The following is a 14,303-nucleotide window of genomic DNA, read 5'->3' on the forward strand; positions in this document are numbered from 1 at the left end:
AATATATGCATATTACCTCATTTCAATACGTGCAAATAACACCGGAGCACCGAGACACAATCTGCTTGGCAGCGCAGTTAGTGGAGCATTTCACCCTCTGCGCGTGCTTTGTGAATTAGACGGTATCTGTTTGCTCCATTTTTACCGGTTTAGCGGCCGCAAAAGCCACGCAATCCTTTTGTGAATTCGGCCCTCAGTGTGTGTCCCCATCCACTGGGATAATGTCCTCTTCCTGCTTGAGTACCTGTTCTTGTAGGATTGAGTGGCTGTATTTTAGATCAGATTCTTCGGCAGGTAAAATACAACAGAAAAAATGTGGAAGTTTACTGTCCTGTCATGCACCTTGTTGCAACCCCAGGCTTTCTGTTCAGTCTGACTGAGGGGCTTAGTCTTACAGAAAAGCTATTAGTCTGAATGCTGTTTCCGGCATTTCTACGTACATTTTGGATGACCTGTTGACAGCACTTTGTTTTTAAACCAGCCATCATGCTTTGCTTTAGGGTTGAGTTATACCTGAAAAGACTAGGATTGTGCAAGGTGTTGTTGAAAACAGAAAGCCAGCCATCGTAGAAAGAGAGAGAGGGGGATGGCAGTCTTTCCTGGAAGACACTCAGTTGTACACGTGAAAAGTGGCAGAAATGGTTGTTTAAAGAATGAAAAAAGAGAGCTCGACAGAGACGTCCAAACCCTTGCTCCTTTCTCACCTCTGCACAGCTGGCTAATTACGGCGTGTATGTCGCATTGTTGGATTTGGAAGGTTGTGACCCCAGTGTCAGTCAAACGTATGACTAAACATGGGATAATTTGTGTATCAGTATTGTACTGATCCTGTAAAACAGTTTAGTTTAACTGAGATATTGTAAAGCTGAACCCTTTTTTAAGTTCAATGCTTGTATCTTGATATGTACTCACCTGTAAAATCAAATATAGGCTTGATTTATGATATATTTACTGGAAAAAAAATGTTGGTACATTGGACAGAGAAAATATATTTATTCTTTTTTTAGCAGTCAGCAGAGCTTAAAGCCAGGCTGTAGCTTTGCTCCACCAGTCAAGAGGTGAAAATGCATGTCTGCACAGTTTCTACAGAATGTGTAAGGGCCTTTATTGCACTTGACCAACAATGCAGGACGTACCTCTTTTACTTTTGTTGTTACTCTCCTCTGTAGCCTTGAAGGCAGATGCGTCAGAAAGGTCGGAAATACTTTGTAATCTGATACAACTGTCCTGTAATTAGCCTCTGCTATTAGTGACTCATTTAGACAAATACTTGCTTGCAGAAGTTTTAGTTTCCTCTGATGAGCTGACATTTTTGCTCATCATTGTATGTTTTTATTTATTTTGTTTTTATTTGTGAGATTTAAGGCCACCATTTTTTTTGGAGAACGATAAAATTTGTTCTATGCAAATTGCTGAGGATAAGAGAGAGAAGATCAGTTTATTTTCTATATTTAACACATATTTGCTGGTTAGTTTGATATCCAAGTTATGCCTGAGGCGTGACAGAGGAGGGTGAGGTGTTTCCCTCAACACTTTTTAAATGTCGCACCACCCAAACCTGCTATACTGGAAAAAACCGAGTCTGTCAACAGCTAGCTGCCTAGTGAGACAAAATTAGGAGTTAGAAAACATCTAGAGCCATAAGTCATCTTATTATAACTTTTTATTGTAGTTAATTGTAGGAAATCTACAGGAAAACGTGGGAAAAGTACAGCCTCAAAAATTTCCAGAGTTGAATCAACAGCTCTCTGACAGAGTGTCAACAGAAATGGAGTATTATACGCTACATAAAAGAAGTGTTTACTGCAGGCTCACTGTGCTGGATTGCATTAGATTATACAGTTCTTTTTGTTACTGTGTCCACCTTCTGTTTGGCAAGGATAATGTGCCCCGCAGCAGTCAGGATTGTGTTAAGTTTAGTCAACTGTAAGGGGCTGCAGTTAAAAAAAAAGTGTCTTGCGGTATCTACTGTCACTGAGTTTAGAGAAACAAAAGGTACAACAGGTCGACCTCTTCTCCCACTGGGAGTCTCGAATCAGCTCTCTTTCCGTTTGGGTTAAGACTGGCTTAGTGGGGGAGGATACTGCTGTATGTGAGTGTATGTGTGTGTGTGTGTGTGTGTGTGTGTGTGTGTGTGCGTGCGTGCGTGCTTGTGTGTGTGTGCATGTGCAAATATGTGTATGTGTCCATTAGGCCTGCACAAGACCACTGGCCCTCTGTCAGCCTAAGAAGCCTCCACATTCCTCTAGTACTTCACATAGTCTGCCCAGTCAAGGCCAGGGGCAAATGGAGTGTGTGTGTGCTTGTGTGTGTGTGTGTGTGTCTTCGCCAGCCCAGCTGCAGCACAGAGAACAGCCTGGATGCGTTTCTGAGTTTCAGGTATGCTCTTAGCTTTATTTTTATGGTCATAAATTAAATGCAGGTCTGACTGTAGCTCTACCTGTGAGCCTCCATCTGTGTGTGGATAACATGGTTGCCATGGCTGTCCTGGCTGTTTGAACATCCACCTGGATTGTCATTTAAAAAACAGATTTGCCTCAATAAACTAAACATTCACAAGAATATCACAAAATCGCAGCATAGAAAGATCTTATGAAGAGAGTTAATTTTGAGTTAAGTTTGAGTCATTATGGCCCTCGTGGAACCTAAATCCTTGTTTATACTGAGTATACTGTATGTGTTTTGGGTTTTTTTCTCATTTGTTACCGTCAGTTCTTCAGCCTTACTTTTTTCCTCCTTTTCTCCGGTTCTGCATTCCTCTCTCTATCAGCAACAGGTGGAGTCAGTCTGGTCAGACCAGTTCTCTTCTCATCTCTTCTCTTCTCTTCTCTTCTCTTCTCTTCTCTTCTCTTCTCTTCTCTTCTCACTACATTTACATGCGTGTAAAGTGTTTTGTTTTTTGACCTTACTCCAAAAAGGACAATATTCCTACTAAGCTGTTTGCATGGCTAATGAGAATGAATCTTTTACTAATATTCCTGTTTGCATGTAGCCATGCATATTCTGATTAACGTGCCCTAACATGTCGTTTATCATGTCAAAATATGGAAAAGTGAAACGGCAGGAGCTGCGTGTTTGCATCTTTGCATCAAAATAGGATTTTTTCAAAGGTATCCACAGGTGTCAGACTTGTTGGACCATGTAAACAGTCCCTCTTTCTTTCCTTCAACCACCTTCTTGAAAAGGTTGGTGTTGCAATATTTGCGTATATCCCAAAACCTGTTGGTATCCAAGTCTTTTATAATGTTTAAAAGTAGGTGTCTTGGGCATGCATCTCTACCCCACAGCATTGCACACTATTGGCTAGTTGGTTTGTGTGCGACGTATCCATGACAACGTGCAGAGCTGAAAGTAAACAGGCAAGAGGCTGTGTGTCACAAACTGCCGTGAAAACCCCAGTTAAGGCGCATAATTTAAAAATGATGTATACATGTCTAAAGAATGCTCCTGAAACCCTAATAATAGAATATCCCAAATGTGTTAATTGAAAGATGGAATTTGGAATAAGGCCTAATTTGGAATAGCCAAATGGAATATGCTGTTCATGTCATATTTGGAACAATAATGGAATATAACTGTGCATGTAAACGTAGTCAGTAATGATGGTAGAGAGAAAAAGACCAACAGGAATACAGGAAAAACAACACAGCAGAAATCAACACAGATATCCATATGTAGTGCTTTTTCTTTCAAACCCCACACTGTATAAAATGCAGGTATTCTGTTAAAAATGTTAGACCTCAAACCAAAGACAAGCTAACCTTGATGAAATCATCAATGCAAGTGTATTTAATAGAGAGTAATTATCTGTGCCAACTCCAACCAGTGTTATTACCAGATATCTCTCTTCAGAATAAAGGCTTCGAGGAAAAATACGACTAAGTGTCAATCTGCCAAAAAATACAAAAACAGCCTCTCCAGAATAGTGGATTGGGGTACTTCAGTGAAACCACACTTGCTGGTTTACAGTCTTATTCCCACGCTCTGTGGGATGATATTAGATATTAAATTAGATATTAATAACAGCCTCTGGGCTGGCGAGCTGGCATCTATGCTGTCCAAACCACGGCACCTCCGCCTCCTCCACCCTGATGGATTCCCCAAGCCAAACCTCCATAGAACCCCTTCAGCATAAGGAAGTGATGGCATGGTGTCAGTGCTAAACAGGGGTTGATGGTTGATATTCCTGTTATATTTTATTGTGTTGTATGGAGAGAAATACCAACGTGACCAATGTTAACAGCTAACTATGATCACTTTAATAGCATGAATCAGGACCTAAGAGCAGAGTGACCCAGGTTTAAAGATTAGACTATGCAAACATATGCTGGCAGGAGACTATTGATTCCTGAAAAGTTGAAAGTCCGGAAAACATGCATCAGTATATATGTAAGGCAGAATTATGTTAATTATTTTTTTTAAATTTAGATTGTGTCATTCAGGTGATGACATCTGTTTCCCAGGATATAATGGTACTGAACATTTTTTAGCACTTAGAACACGTTGTCCACATGTGCAACAAACTTTGCTCACGTTGTAACTTTTGGAAAATTCTCTGTGAAAATGTTCAAATATAAGAGAATAAATTATCAATATAAAATCAGGAATCAACAGCTATTTAGTTCAAAACCTAGTTTTTCTCTTTTCAGGTCTTTGACCTTCAGGTTAACTATGTTTGTTTAAACTCCTGCCTGAAGCGCTTCTTCACATCTCACCTTTCTTGTTAAAAGTCACATCCTCTGTAATTACAGGTTAGAGAGACAGAGAGACAAAGATCAGGTGACAGAGAGGCAGACAGTGAAACATCTCTGGACTGCGTGTACGTGTGTATGTCTCCCATTAGTTACGACTGACAGAGAACGTGTTAGGATTCACTGTAAAACAGAGATAAGGATAAAGTGAGACCACCGAAGTGTGTGTGTGTGTTTGTTACCTTGCATCACCATGGATGCATGTGGATTGCAGGTTGTGTTTTCACAGATTGACAATGCATCATAAATTCTGCCTTACAAAGGATCCAGCCACTTTGTCTTTGTATGCTAACACACAAACACACATATGCGTCACATGCATTATTACAACCTTATCTCTGCTGTGCAGTGAGCCCTAATGTCTTGCACACACACCCACACACACAAACATACTTAGTGTAATTCTCTAATATTCCTCACCTCAACACGAATACAGTACATTATTTACACATGTCCGTGCTGTACATACACATTTCCCTCCATAAATACTGAGATTTGATGGACCCTTCACTTCTGACCTCTCCAAGTTGTGTTGCATGAATATAGTGCAGTCGTATCACATTTGTCATGTGGTGGTGGATTTTATTTAAAGCAATGATTGTATGATGGGAATGAGCTGTTGAACCACAAAGAGATTCCGACTGTGATTCACAGATCTAGGTTAAGCTGTCGTGTGCTGGAGAGTAAATTGAGTGCACAGCAGGGTACAGTGACGCAGGTCTGTGGTCCAGTATGCCAGGGGAAGCACGCTTGTTTTAATAATCAGCTGCAGGAGAGTTTGGCTACGTCTAAGTGGATAATAACAAGGCTGATATTTCTTTTCTTCTCTTTATTTCAAACGTTTTATGACCTTTCTGTCTTATGTCTGATGTCTTTTCATTTTTTGTCTTCTCCACAATCTCTCTTGTGTGCAGGGCTACATCTAACAACAAGGTTAAAGAGATGGTTCTGTTGGAGTTGAGCTATGTTAACTCCAACTTGCAGCTGCTGATGGGACAGCTGGAAGGACTCAACAGCTCAGTGGAGGTCTACCAGAGTACCCAGTAAGTCCAAATATTACTGCTACATCTTTTACTACGACTGACTCTACTATTGTCACTGCTAGGACAAAATGTCGGCTGCTTTTAAGTGACAAGCACTATCATTAAAAAGGTATCTACATCTGCCATTCAGGCTTGATTAGAGATTTGTGACATGGAGATAAAATTAAAACAGAAAACAAAGTCTTGTGAGACTGCAACTTTTTTTGTGGGCATGTTTGTTAGCAACACAGCATTGACCTTGCCACTTGAAAGGACTGTGGTTTTGTTGTCAGTAGCAATGCATTTGCAGGCAATAGAATGCAATGATTTACTTTTTTCAGATTAATTAAAGGTTTACTTTCATGCTAACTGCTTGTGGTGATGCTTTTAAAATGATTGAATGTTAAAATGCATGCACAGCAGCCAGAGCTTTCCAGACTTGACACAAAAGAATTTGGCGCCAGTCCTCTTGTCACGTAATAAGGACACCAATGACCTAAAATTCTGTGCAGTTCTGGCCTTAATCTAAATCTGATCCCAATTTTAAGTTCCCAGACCTGTAGAAGTGAAAACTGGCCAGAGTGACCTCAGTATGCAAATAAGTCCTTAACCTGGAGACCTAAACCTCAGACGACTATTCATACAGAAAACACAACGTGTTGATTGGCAGCCAGCAAGAGGCTGATCTGGCTTTGATACTCTGTGGTTAAGTCATCATACACTCTTTCAAATGAAGGGCGCTTGATGACAGAGGAGCAAAGGAAATGGGTGCATGGAGGGAGACCGAGACATACAGAAAAAAAACATGAAGGCTAAGTGCAAGTGTTTGTTGTTGTTAGACTGGACTGGCTGGTTCTTGTGACACAATGCACAAAGCAACAAGGAAACTAAGAGCTGAACTTGTATGCAAACTAAGCATCCAGCGCAAAGCATCTCTCGGTGTGATAATCGGGCGTGTATGGGTGTGTGACAGCGATTGGTTCTGGTGTTTGCTCTCTGTAAGACAAGCCAAGTTTACAGGGTGTGGATGAAAATGGAGTATGTATGTCATGATGACACAGGTGTTGGCGCAGTCACGTGTCAGGTAGACAATAAGGACTTTATGACAGTGATATGGAAATATAAAAGTGGCGACAGATATTTGAAGTAATTGATATCTGTCTGTGCCGTAAATAACTTCTAATGCATTTCCTCATGATAACATGACACCCACTGACAAAATAACCAAATAGGTTTAAAGCTAACTGTGATGCTTTGTGAAGAACAGCAATTCAGCTTCAGTTGCTGGGTCTCAGTTTTAGAGATAACACATCTTAATCAGAAGGCAATAAACACTTAAAAATAAAAATCTTAACATAGTGTTGTTAATGCGATTTTTGATGATGGAAAGGCTCTCAGGTTGAAGCACATCTGCTTCTAGGTGGCTCGTCTTATTAAGAACACTTGAGATCTCCATGAGCCATCTGCCCACACAACAACACAAAACACACTATACACATGCTAAACCTGCATTACAAATTAACACAGGTGCACACGAGGCAACACTAAAATGCATTTACATATATACTACATGCATGTGTGATCCCTACACCATAAAAATACATGTATAAAACATATAATCATCACTTTGTGTCCACTATAGCAGCACACACTGCTGTAGAGGATGCCATGTTGCCCATGACAACAAATCACAACAGAGTGAAGAGAAAGGTAGGGAGATTGTGGAGGACTGCGGGATAAGGGGTGTTGTATGGTGGTAACTATGGTAACTGTTGTAAAGGGTCATTGACAGAAATCTTACAAGGTTTTTCCAAAGCAACAAGCGGCTACTATGGACTGTTTTTTTTTAATCCTCAAAAGCATTTATTAGGGATTTTTAATGAGCTGCACACAAAGTTAGTTCCTTTAAATTCTGGCATAAATCTGCAGTTGACCTTATGTGCCAACCTTAATTGGCACACCCAGATTAGTTTGTTTTGCTTACAAGGTCTCCTTGCTGTAAGGACCAGGAGGCTTTAACATGGTTTCAATAAATCATCTCTTTAGACAGGCAGGACTCCCTGTGCCAGTTAGTAAGAGGACAGACTACATCCCTTAGGAATCCACACAGACAGATATTTTCCTGAATATATTTTGTGTTCCAATCAGTGGTTTCACTGATCTTGTTACACACAGAAACGTACAGTGTGTGAGCTGTGAAGGGGTTTGGTGTCCTGCTCTAAGATATAAGTAACAGCCTCCTCTTTTTGGACTTTGAGAAAACATTGCCAACCAGCCTCATTTAGATTACAAGCTACCTAATATGGACATCCTCAAAATTCAACAGCAGCCTCTTGGTACAGTCTTAAGGCCCAAGTGTCCTCAGTCACATGGAATCAGACATACTCGAGTGTGGGAACATTCAGCCTCCTTGACAGGCTCTTAGAGAAACACCTGCCCCATCCACAGACAATAGGCGTGCTGTGAAACTATCATCAGCTGTCCATTGTGTGTCTGTTTTAAAAGAAAATGAAATGCGTGCAAAGTCCAACGTGTTCATGTCGTCATATTCACACCACCACATGTACAAAAGGCCACACAGGTGTAAAGGTAACGTGCACACGGGAATATTGGATATGTTGAGAAAGTGTGAGCAGGTGTCTCAGTGGGATGATGCTGTTCAGCCACAATGGAGAGTTAGCCTCCTCCTCTCAGCCTGAAACGCAACCTCACTCTTAAGTACGGAAACAAAAACCTCTCCTCAACTTTCTAGGCTTTTCCCACCAGTCCACCGTCCCCTGAATAGCGTCTCTGAGGTTATTACTCACTCAGACCAGATTCAGCTGGTTTTGGCATGAGGTAATGCATGACAGAATGTGTGACCGGTGCAATGCACGTTCTGCACTCTTTGAACCACCCCATGAAAAAAAGCATAACTGTATTCTTGGCAGTCTTATTATTAACTCTCATTCATTTACACATTGCTAAACATTATGCTTATGCTTGTACATTTATGTTTGTTCAGTTCTTCTGTGTCATGTTCCTGATCTGGACAACGGACTGAATGTACTCACGGACCTGCTGAATCAGCATAGCTAAAGTGATGACAAATGAAAACAGTAAGATAAAGATATCAGCACTACAGGCCCCTTCATTAAGGGTGCTGCTACCTTGCTGAGATAGAGTGGAAAGAATAATTTGCACTTGTCTATCTGAGATTAGATTAGAGAGACGAGACATTCAACTTTTGCAACCACTGACAACTGAGTGCTTAATGAACCAATAATGAATACTATGATAAAGTGGGGGGAATAATTTTGTATTATAACAAAATGAATATTTTTTCTTACTTCTGATTTGGTTAATAAATCTGAAATAAAGAAGATTTTAAAGATGAAATCAGTTGGGAAAACAATCATTGGTTGCAACCACAACTTGTTGAGTTTTTCTGGATTAAACAGACGTGGTATAGTGATCTTTAGATGTGCTGGTAGGTACCTTTGGACAGAGCCAGGCTTTCCTGCTGCTTCCAATCTTTATGCTAAGATAAGTGTGTAGATCATATTTGATTGACAGACACGGTAAAGGTACAGATTATGTCATGTAATTCTGGGCAAGAAAACAAATAAGCATAACTCCTATGTGTAACTGTTCCTTTGAAAGAGACTCAGTGTGTTGCTAACTTACATGAGACACAACTCAAGTCCCATTGGGATCAACGAGGCTGAGAAGCCACAACGTGTTCTTTTAGATTGAAACATGTCAGTGTACTGTGTAATACAACAAAACAATGTTTGCTGTATATGCTGATTGTGCGACTCAACATAGTTTTGATATTTAGTAAAGGGTTTAAGTCGTGCTGAGCTCTGTCTAGCGAAAACCAGAACTTCGCTTGACTGCTTTGGCAATGGTGATCTGTTCCATGTCTTGCACACTGGCACTTACACGATGGGTGGGAGGGTTTGTGTGTGTGTGTGTGTGTGTGTGTGTGTGTGTGTGTGTGTGTGTGTGTGTGTGTGCGCACGCACGGGGAGGGTGAGTGAGCTTCTGAGAGGCTTTTAACATTTCAGATTCCCTGCAGAACAGATACCCTGATCCCCCCCACACCCTCCCTTCTGCCAAACCAGAGAAAAGACCAGTGATCTCATCTACAAGTACTAATGGATTACACTGCAGCCTCTATCTTGCTCCGTCAGTGTTACTGATGAATGAGGTTTTCTGTGATTCACAGAGCCAGTATGCCAGAGGAATGCAGCCTTATCATCAAGTGATGAATGAGTGTGAAGAGTTGTTTTTCCAAACCCTGTGGTTTTGATGTCTTGTGCAGTAGACAGGCTTTACCAAATCTCTGATCCCTTTGATGCAAAGAGTCCTGATTAAAATAGGTTCGGGGTGACTTGTTGACGTTGGAACTGATGTTTGTGTTTGTTTTCAATAAAAATGCCTAGCAAATCCAGAAGCAACCACAAGCTTGCTTTTACAAAGGGCAGTTTATTTAGTAACACCTCATTCTGTTGCTTTCGGTGGAGGGAGGGTTTTTGTTTTTTATGCTTTGTCTGATCAGCAGCAGGTTTCTGTCAGGTTATATTTCCCCAGCTCGGATAACAAGCTTAACCTGCTTTCCATCTGTCAGCAAGGACCTCCAGGTTCATACAACCAGAAAAACTCCAAACCATTAGAGCTACAGCTGAGATCAGAAGGGGAAGGTTAACCTGCTGTTTTATGACAGCCTCTGTTTACTTCTTATTGGGTTAAAAAAAATAGAAGGGAAAGAGCCTGCTCTGACAGTGGGAAAGATTCATTAGCGTTACTGAAGCAGGGCTACAACTCCATAATGATTTATCAACAGTGAGATGTGAGGCTTTACAAGACAAGGAGACTTGGGGCCCCATTCACCTTTTAAATCCTTACTCCTACAGTGTGTGTACTTACAGCACCATCTGTCTAATCCTGACTCCACCTCTATGAAACTACACTAAAGATTAGTCTAAAATATAAACTTTCCCAAGTAACAAGGTGTGATGGAGCTTCTCCACTACACATATTATTATTTACTTATAATCTGACTGTGTTATTGATATGATATCCCCAACAAGGCTTGGTCTGTTGTCAAAAGGAGTTTCTCATTGTTTGATATCTTGTGCCACACCTTAGAGCCTGCGTTTCTTCAGCACTAACCTATTAATGTATCAGTGCTTCTCTGTTCGTGCCTCACCTACATTAATCACATTAAGATAAGATCCTTTTGTGTGTAAAGCCCTGCTGTATCATGTTTTATTAGCATTTACTGAGTTATTGTCCTTGTTGCCAACATGTGTGTGACCAAACTGCAAGAATATTTTCTTTCATTAGTATTACCGTATATTGTGCATAAGATGGCCGATCATAACATCTCTATTTCTGTCTTTGTGTTTTGCTCACAGGGAAACAACCAACATCCCCCTCATTGCTCTGGGGCTGAAGGAGACAAAAGACCTTGACTTCTCCACCTTTTTCAAGGTACACAAGCAACAACTACAGTTTTACCACCCCATCCCTTACAACAGCAAAAGTTGTATAAATAGTTAACATAAAGAATTTTTCATTTGATGTAAGTCAGACATTTTGTTCCTTCTCAAAGTAAGATACAGAATGTTATGATGTTAAGACTTTTGTATCATAATTTTAAGCTAGGATTTATGCTAAGACAGCACTTTGACCTTTAAAAGTAACAACTGCCATCTCACCGAGCTCCAAAGAGGTTAAAGGATTGGTTCTCACCTGCGTGTCCTCATCATCAGCTAAATACGTAAATCTACCCTTTTTTTTTTATATACATGTCAGGAAAAAAAAAAAACAGGAAAAAAACATATTTTTAATTTGGGGTGAACTGTGCCTTTAAACTGAACAGCCAACAGGAACCTATGGACTGAGCTACTGCCGCCCCCAATAAAGTTAATTTGCATACAATAAATAGGACCCACATCGGCTGGCGGTGTTTTTAGTAAGGATTTAGTTACACAAAATTAAAGTGGCCTTTTAGTAAGTATTTGGGTCATGTTGTCTACGCCCTGTGCTAAGACATAACACATTATTTATTCACTAAGGAACAATTACTCAGCCTCCACAAAAAGATTTGTCTTGTTAACTAAACTAGGTCAGTGGTAATTGAAACTAGTAGTTATCATATAGGTATGTCCCAGTGCAGGAACTTAGCTACATGATGCCACATTGACAGTGCATCGCATATTAGTCTGGTTTGTTGGCAGGCATCGTGAGACTTTGTGACTTTATGAGCACATTAATGCTCCTCCTCTTATTGACTGCGATCACACCTCAATCTTTATTAACCTTTTATTGTTTCCTGCCTCTTTGGCCAGCACTGATTGAATGACAGCTCTTATCAGCCTACTTGGCACTACACAGTTGGACGTGGCTTCTGTGTACAGTTAAGAATGATGTGGATTAGTTGTTAGAGAGGCTGCTTAGTAACTGAAAGGTCACACAGTTAAGCCCCAGAGCACTCCCCAACAACTGTCCAGAAACACATTGTATTGAGATGTTGAGTTTTATTTGTTTCTGACAGGACTTCATCTTGGAGCACTACAGCGAAGACGGGAGCAGTTTTGAAGATGAGATTGCTGACCTGATGGACCTGCGACAGGTAGTGTACACACACAGCGTGATCAGACATTATGTGTTAATATGTGGTGTTTTAGCTGCGACCAGCAGCTTTATAGGTCACCATTGGCCAATAACCTAAAAGATGGAAAACTCCTAAATGGATTCATGTAACATGACCAAACATTTTACAAGCCACACTGACACATACACACAGATAGACAGACATACACATACACACATGCACACACTATTTTGTCACATCCCCTTTCATAAATCACAAACAGGTTGTCGTAGGGAGGCATCATTGAGCTAGTGACAATCCTTTGTGAGTTTTGTGTGTGTGATTGCATGAACATATGCATGCATGCGTGTAGGTGGTGGCAGCTATTGCAAATTTATGGTCATTTTACTCTTGGTCATTTTATTTCCTGAGGTGTTGAGATATTGGTCCCTAGGATTTCTGAGAGAGACTTTATAGTATCTGTTCAGGGACTACAGATGAGAAAAACTTCTCCATTATTGCAGAGTATCAAATCTCTTTCCTTCCATGTCTTAGGCTTGCAGAACGCCAAGTCGAGACGAATCCGGGGTGGAACTGCTGGCGAAATACTTCGGCCATCTTCCTTTGATGGAGAGCCGATTCTTCTCCCCATCTCGCCAGACTGGCATCTTCTTCACCTGGTATACATCAGTTATTACTAATTAGCACCAATTAAAAACAATGACAACAATAATTCTGAGATAATAATAATAATACAGTTTTTGAGGGCATTTATTAAAATTTACTTTGTGAATATGTGGACAAAATAAAATGGATGCAAATGCCTACAAAAGCATTTGCATCCAGTCTAGCTGCCTTGAGCCACTACACCAGGGTTTTTCAAAGCCTTTGAGCCTAAACAGTAAAGGCTCAGTCATGTTACTTCCTCAAATCCATGGATCAACTAGTGCATCTCTGGTAGGAGGCGCCAGGTTGAGCCATGAAAGGACTAGTTTGATCGCAGCTTTTTGATTTGATTATACCTTCCTGCTGCATTTTGGGACTGTTCCAGGCAGAAGAAGGAGAAGAACAGTAGTCTACATGAGGAGACAAAGTCAAAATCCTTACGGTGGAATTTTCTTTAGATATTTAAAACTCAAGAGTGAATTAAGGGGGTCTGAATGAAGCACTCGTATTAGTTTTAGCAACTTTCTCCTTTGTTATTGTCAGATCAGAGCCATTAATGCTGAATCTAGGCAAATAAAATAAATAACATAGTGATTCTCGATTGAAAAATATTTTCTGGCATGTAGCACTACGTATTCAAAAAGCATCTGACCCTCTGCTGACCTCATGCTTAATGCACTTTAATCAGTCATGCAGAAATAGAGAGGAGGGAGAAGATTAACTTTAAGGCTTCAACATTCACATACTTCCGATATTTTAGAATAAATTATGAGAGACAGGCTTTTATTCTTGCTGTTTTTACCTGTTTAATTCTGACAGAGAATATTTTTAACTCTAATTATCATATTCTATGTTACTACCTGTATCTCTTACATTGCGTATCTTTATTTTCCATAGGCACTATGTGAGTGCTTTGATTCTTTACAAAAATAAATATTAAGGGCTTATTCCCCTTTCCTTCAGGTATGACTCCTTCACTGGAGTGCCAGTATGCCAACAGAACCTGTCACTGGAGAAGGCCAGCATCCTCTTCAACATGGCCGCCCTCTACTCTCAGATCGGTACCCGTAGTGACCGACAGACAATAGCTGGCCTGGAGGAGGCCATCTCCTCCTTCCAGAAAGCTGCAGGTAGGAAGACATTGGAGTCATAAACTGGTTTTAACAGATAGTTCTTCTCCCACCAGCCTAGAAATTATCTTATAGTGTCATTACCAACACTGTTGTTTTTATTTCTTAAAAAGAGGCATATCTGTGATCCCATGCAATTCCTGGTTTAAGT

At 40.4% G+C, this 14,303-nt stretch overlaps 1 protein-coding gene across 2 annotated transcripts in view; it reads left to right on the top strand.

The window, feature by feature from the left end:
• Window positions 1-14,303, top strand: part of rhpn2 (rhophilin, Rho GTPase binding protein 2) — a 33,379-nt gene that overhangs the window by 6,963 nt on the left and 12,113 nt on the right. For both annotated transcript variants that reach the window (XM_050043280.1, XM_050043279.1), the window contains exons 3-7: window positions 5,666-5,794; window positions 11,176-11,251; window positions 12,318-12,395; window positions 12,912-13,036; window positions 13,986-14,152. In XM_050043280.1, coding sequence (XP_049899237.1) covers window positions 5,666-5,794; window positions 11,176-11,251; window positions 12,318-12,395; window positions 12,912-13,036; window positions 13,986-14,152 — 575 coding nt within the window. The remainder of the gene's footprint in view (window positions 1-5,665; window positions 5,795-11,175; window positions 11,252-12,317; window positions 12,396-12,911; window positions 13,037-13,985; window positions 14,153-14,303) is intronic.

The sequence above is a fragment of the Epinephelus moara genome, chromosome 1, assembly GCF_006386435.1.
Source record: "Epinephelus moara isolate mb chromosome 1, YSFRI_EMoa_1.0, whole genome shotgun sequence".
In the NCBI taxonomy this organism is placed as follows: domain Eukaryota; kingdom Metazoa; phylum Chordata; class Actinopteri; order Perciformes; family Serranidae; genus Epinephelus; species Epinephelus moara.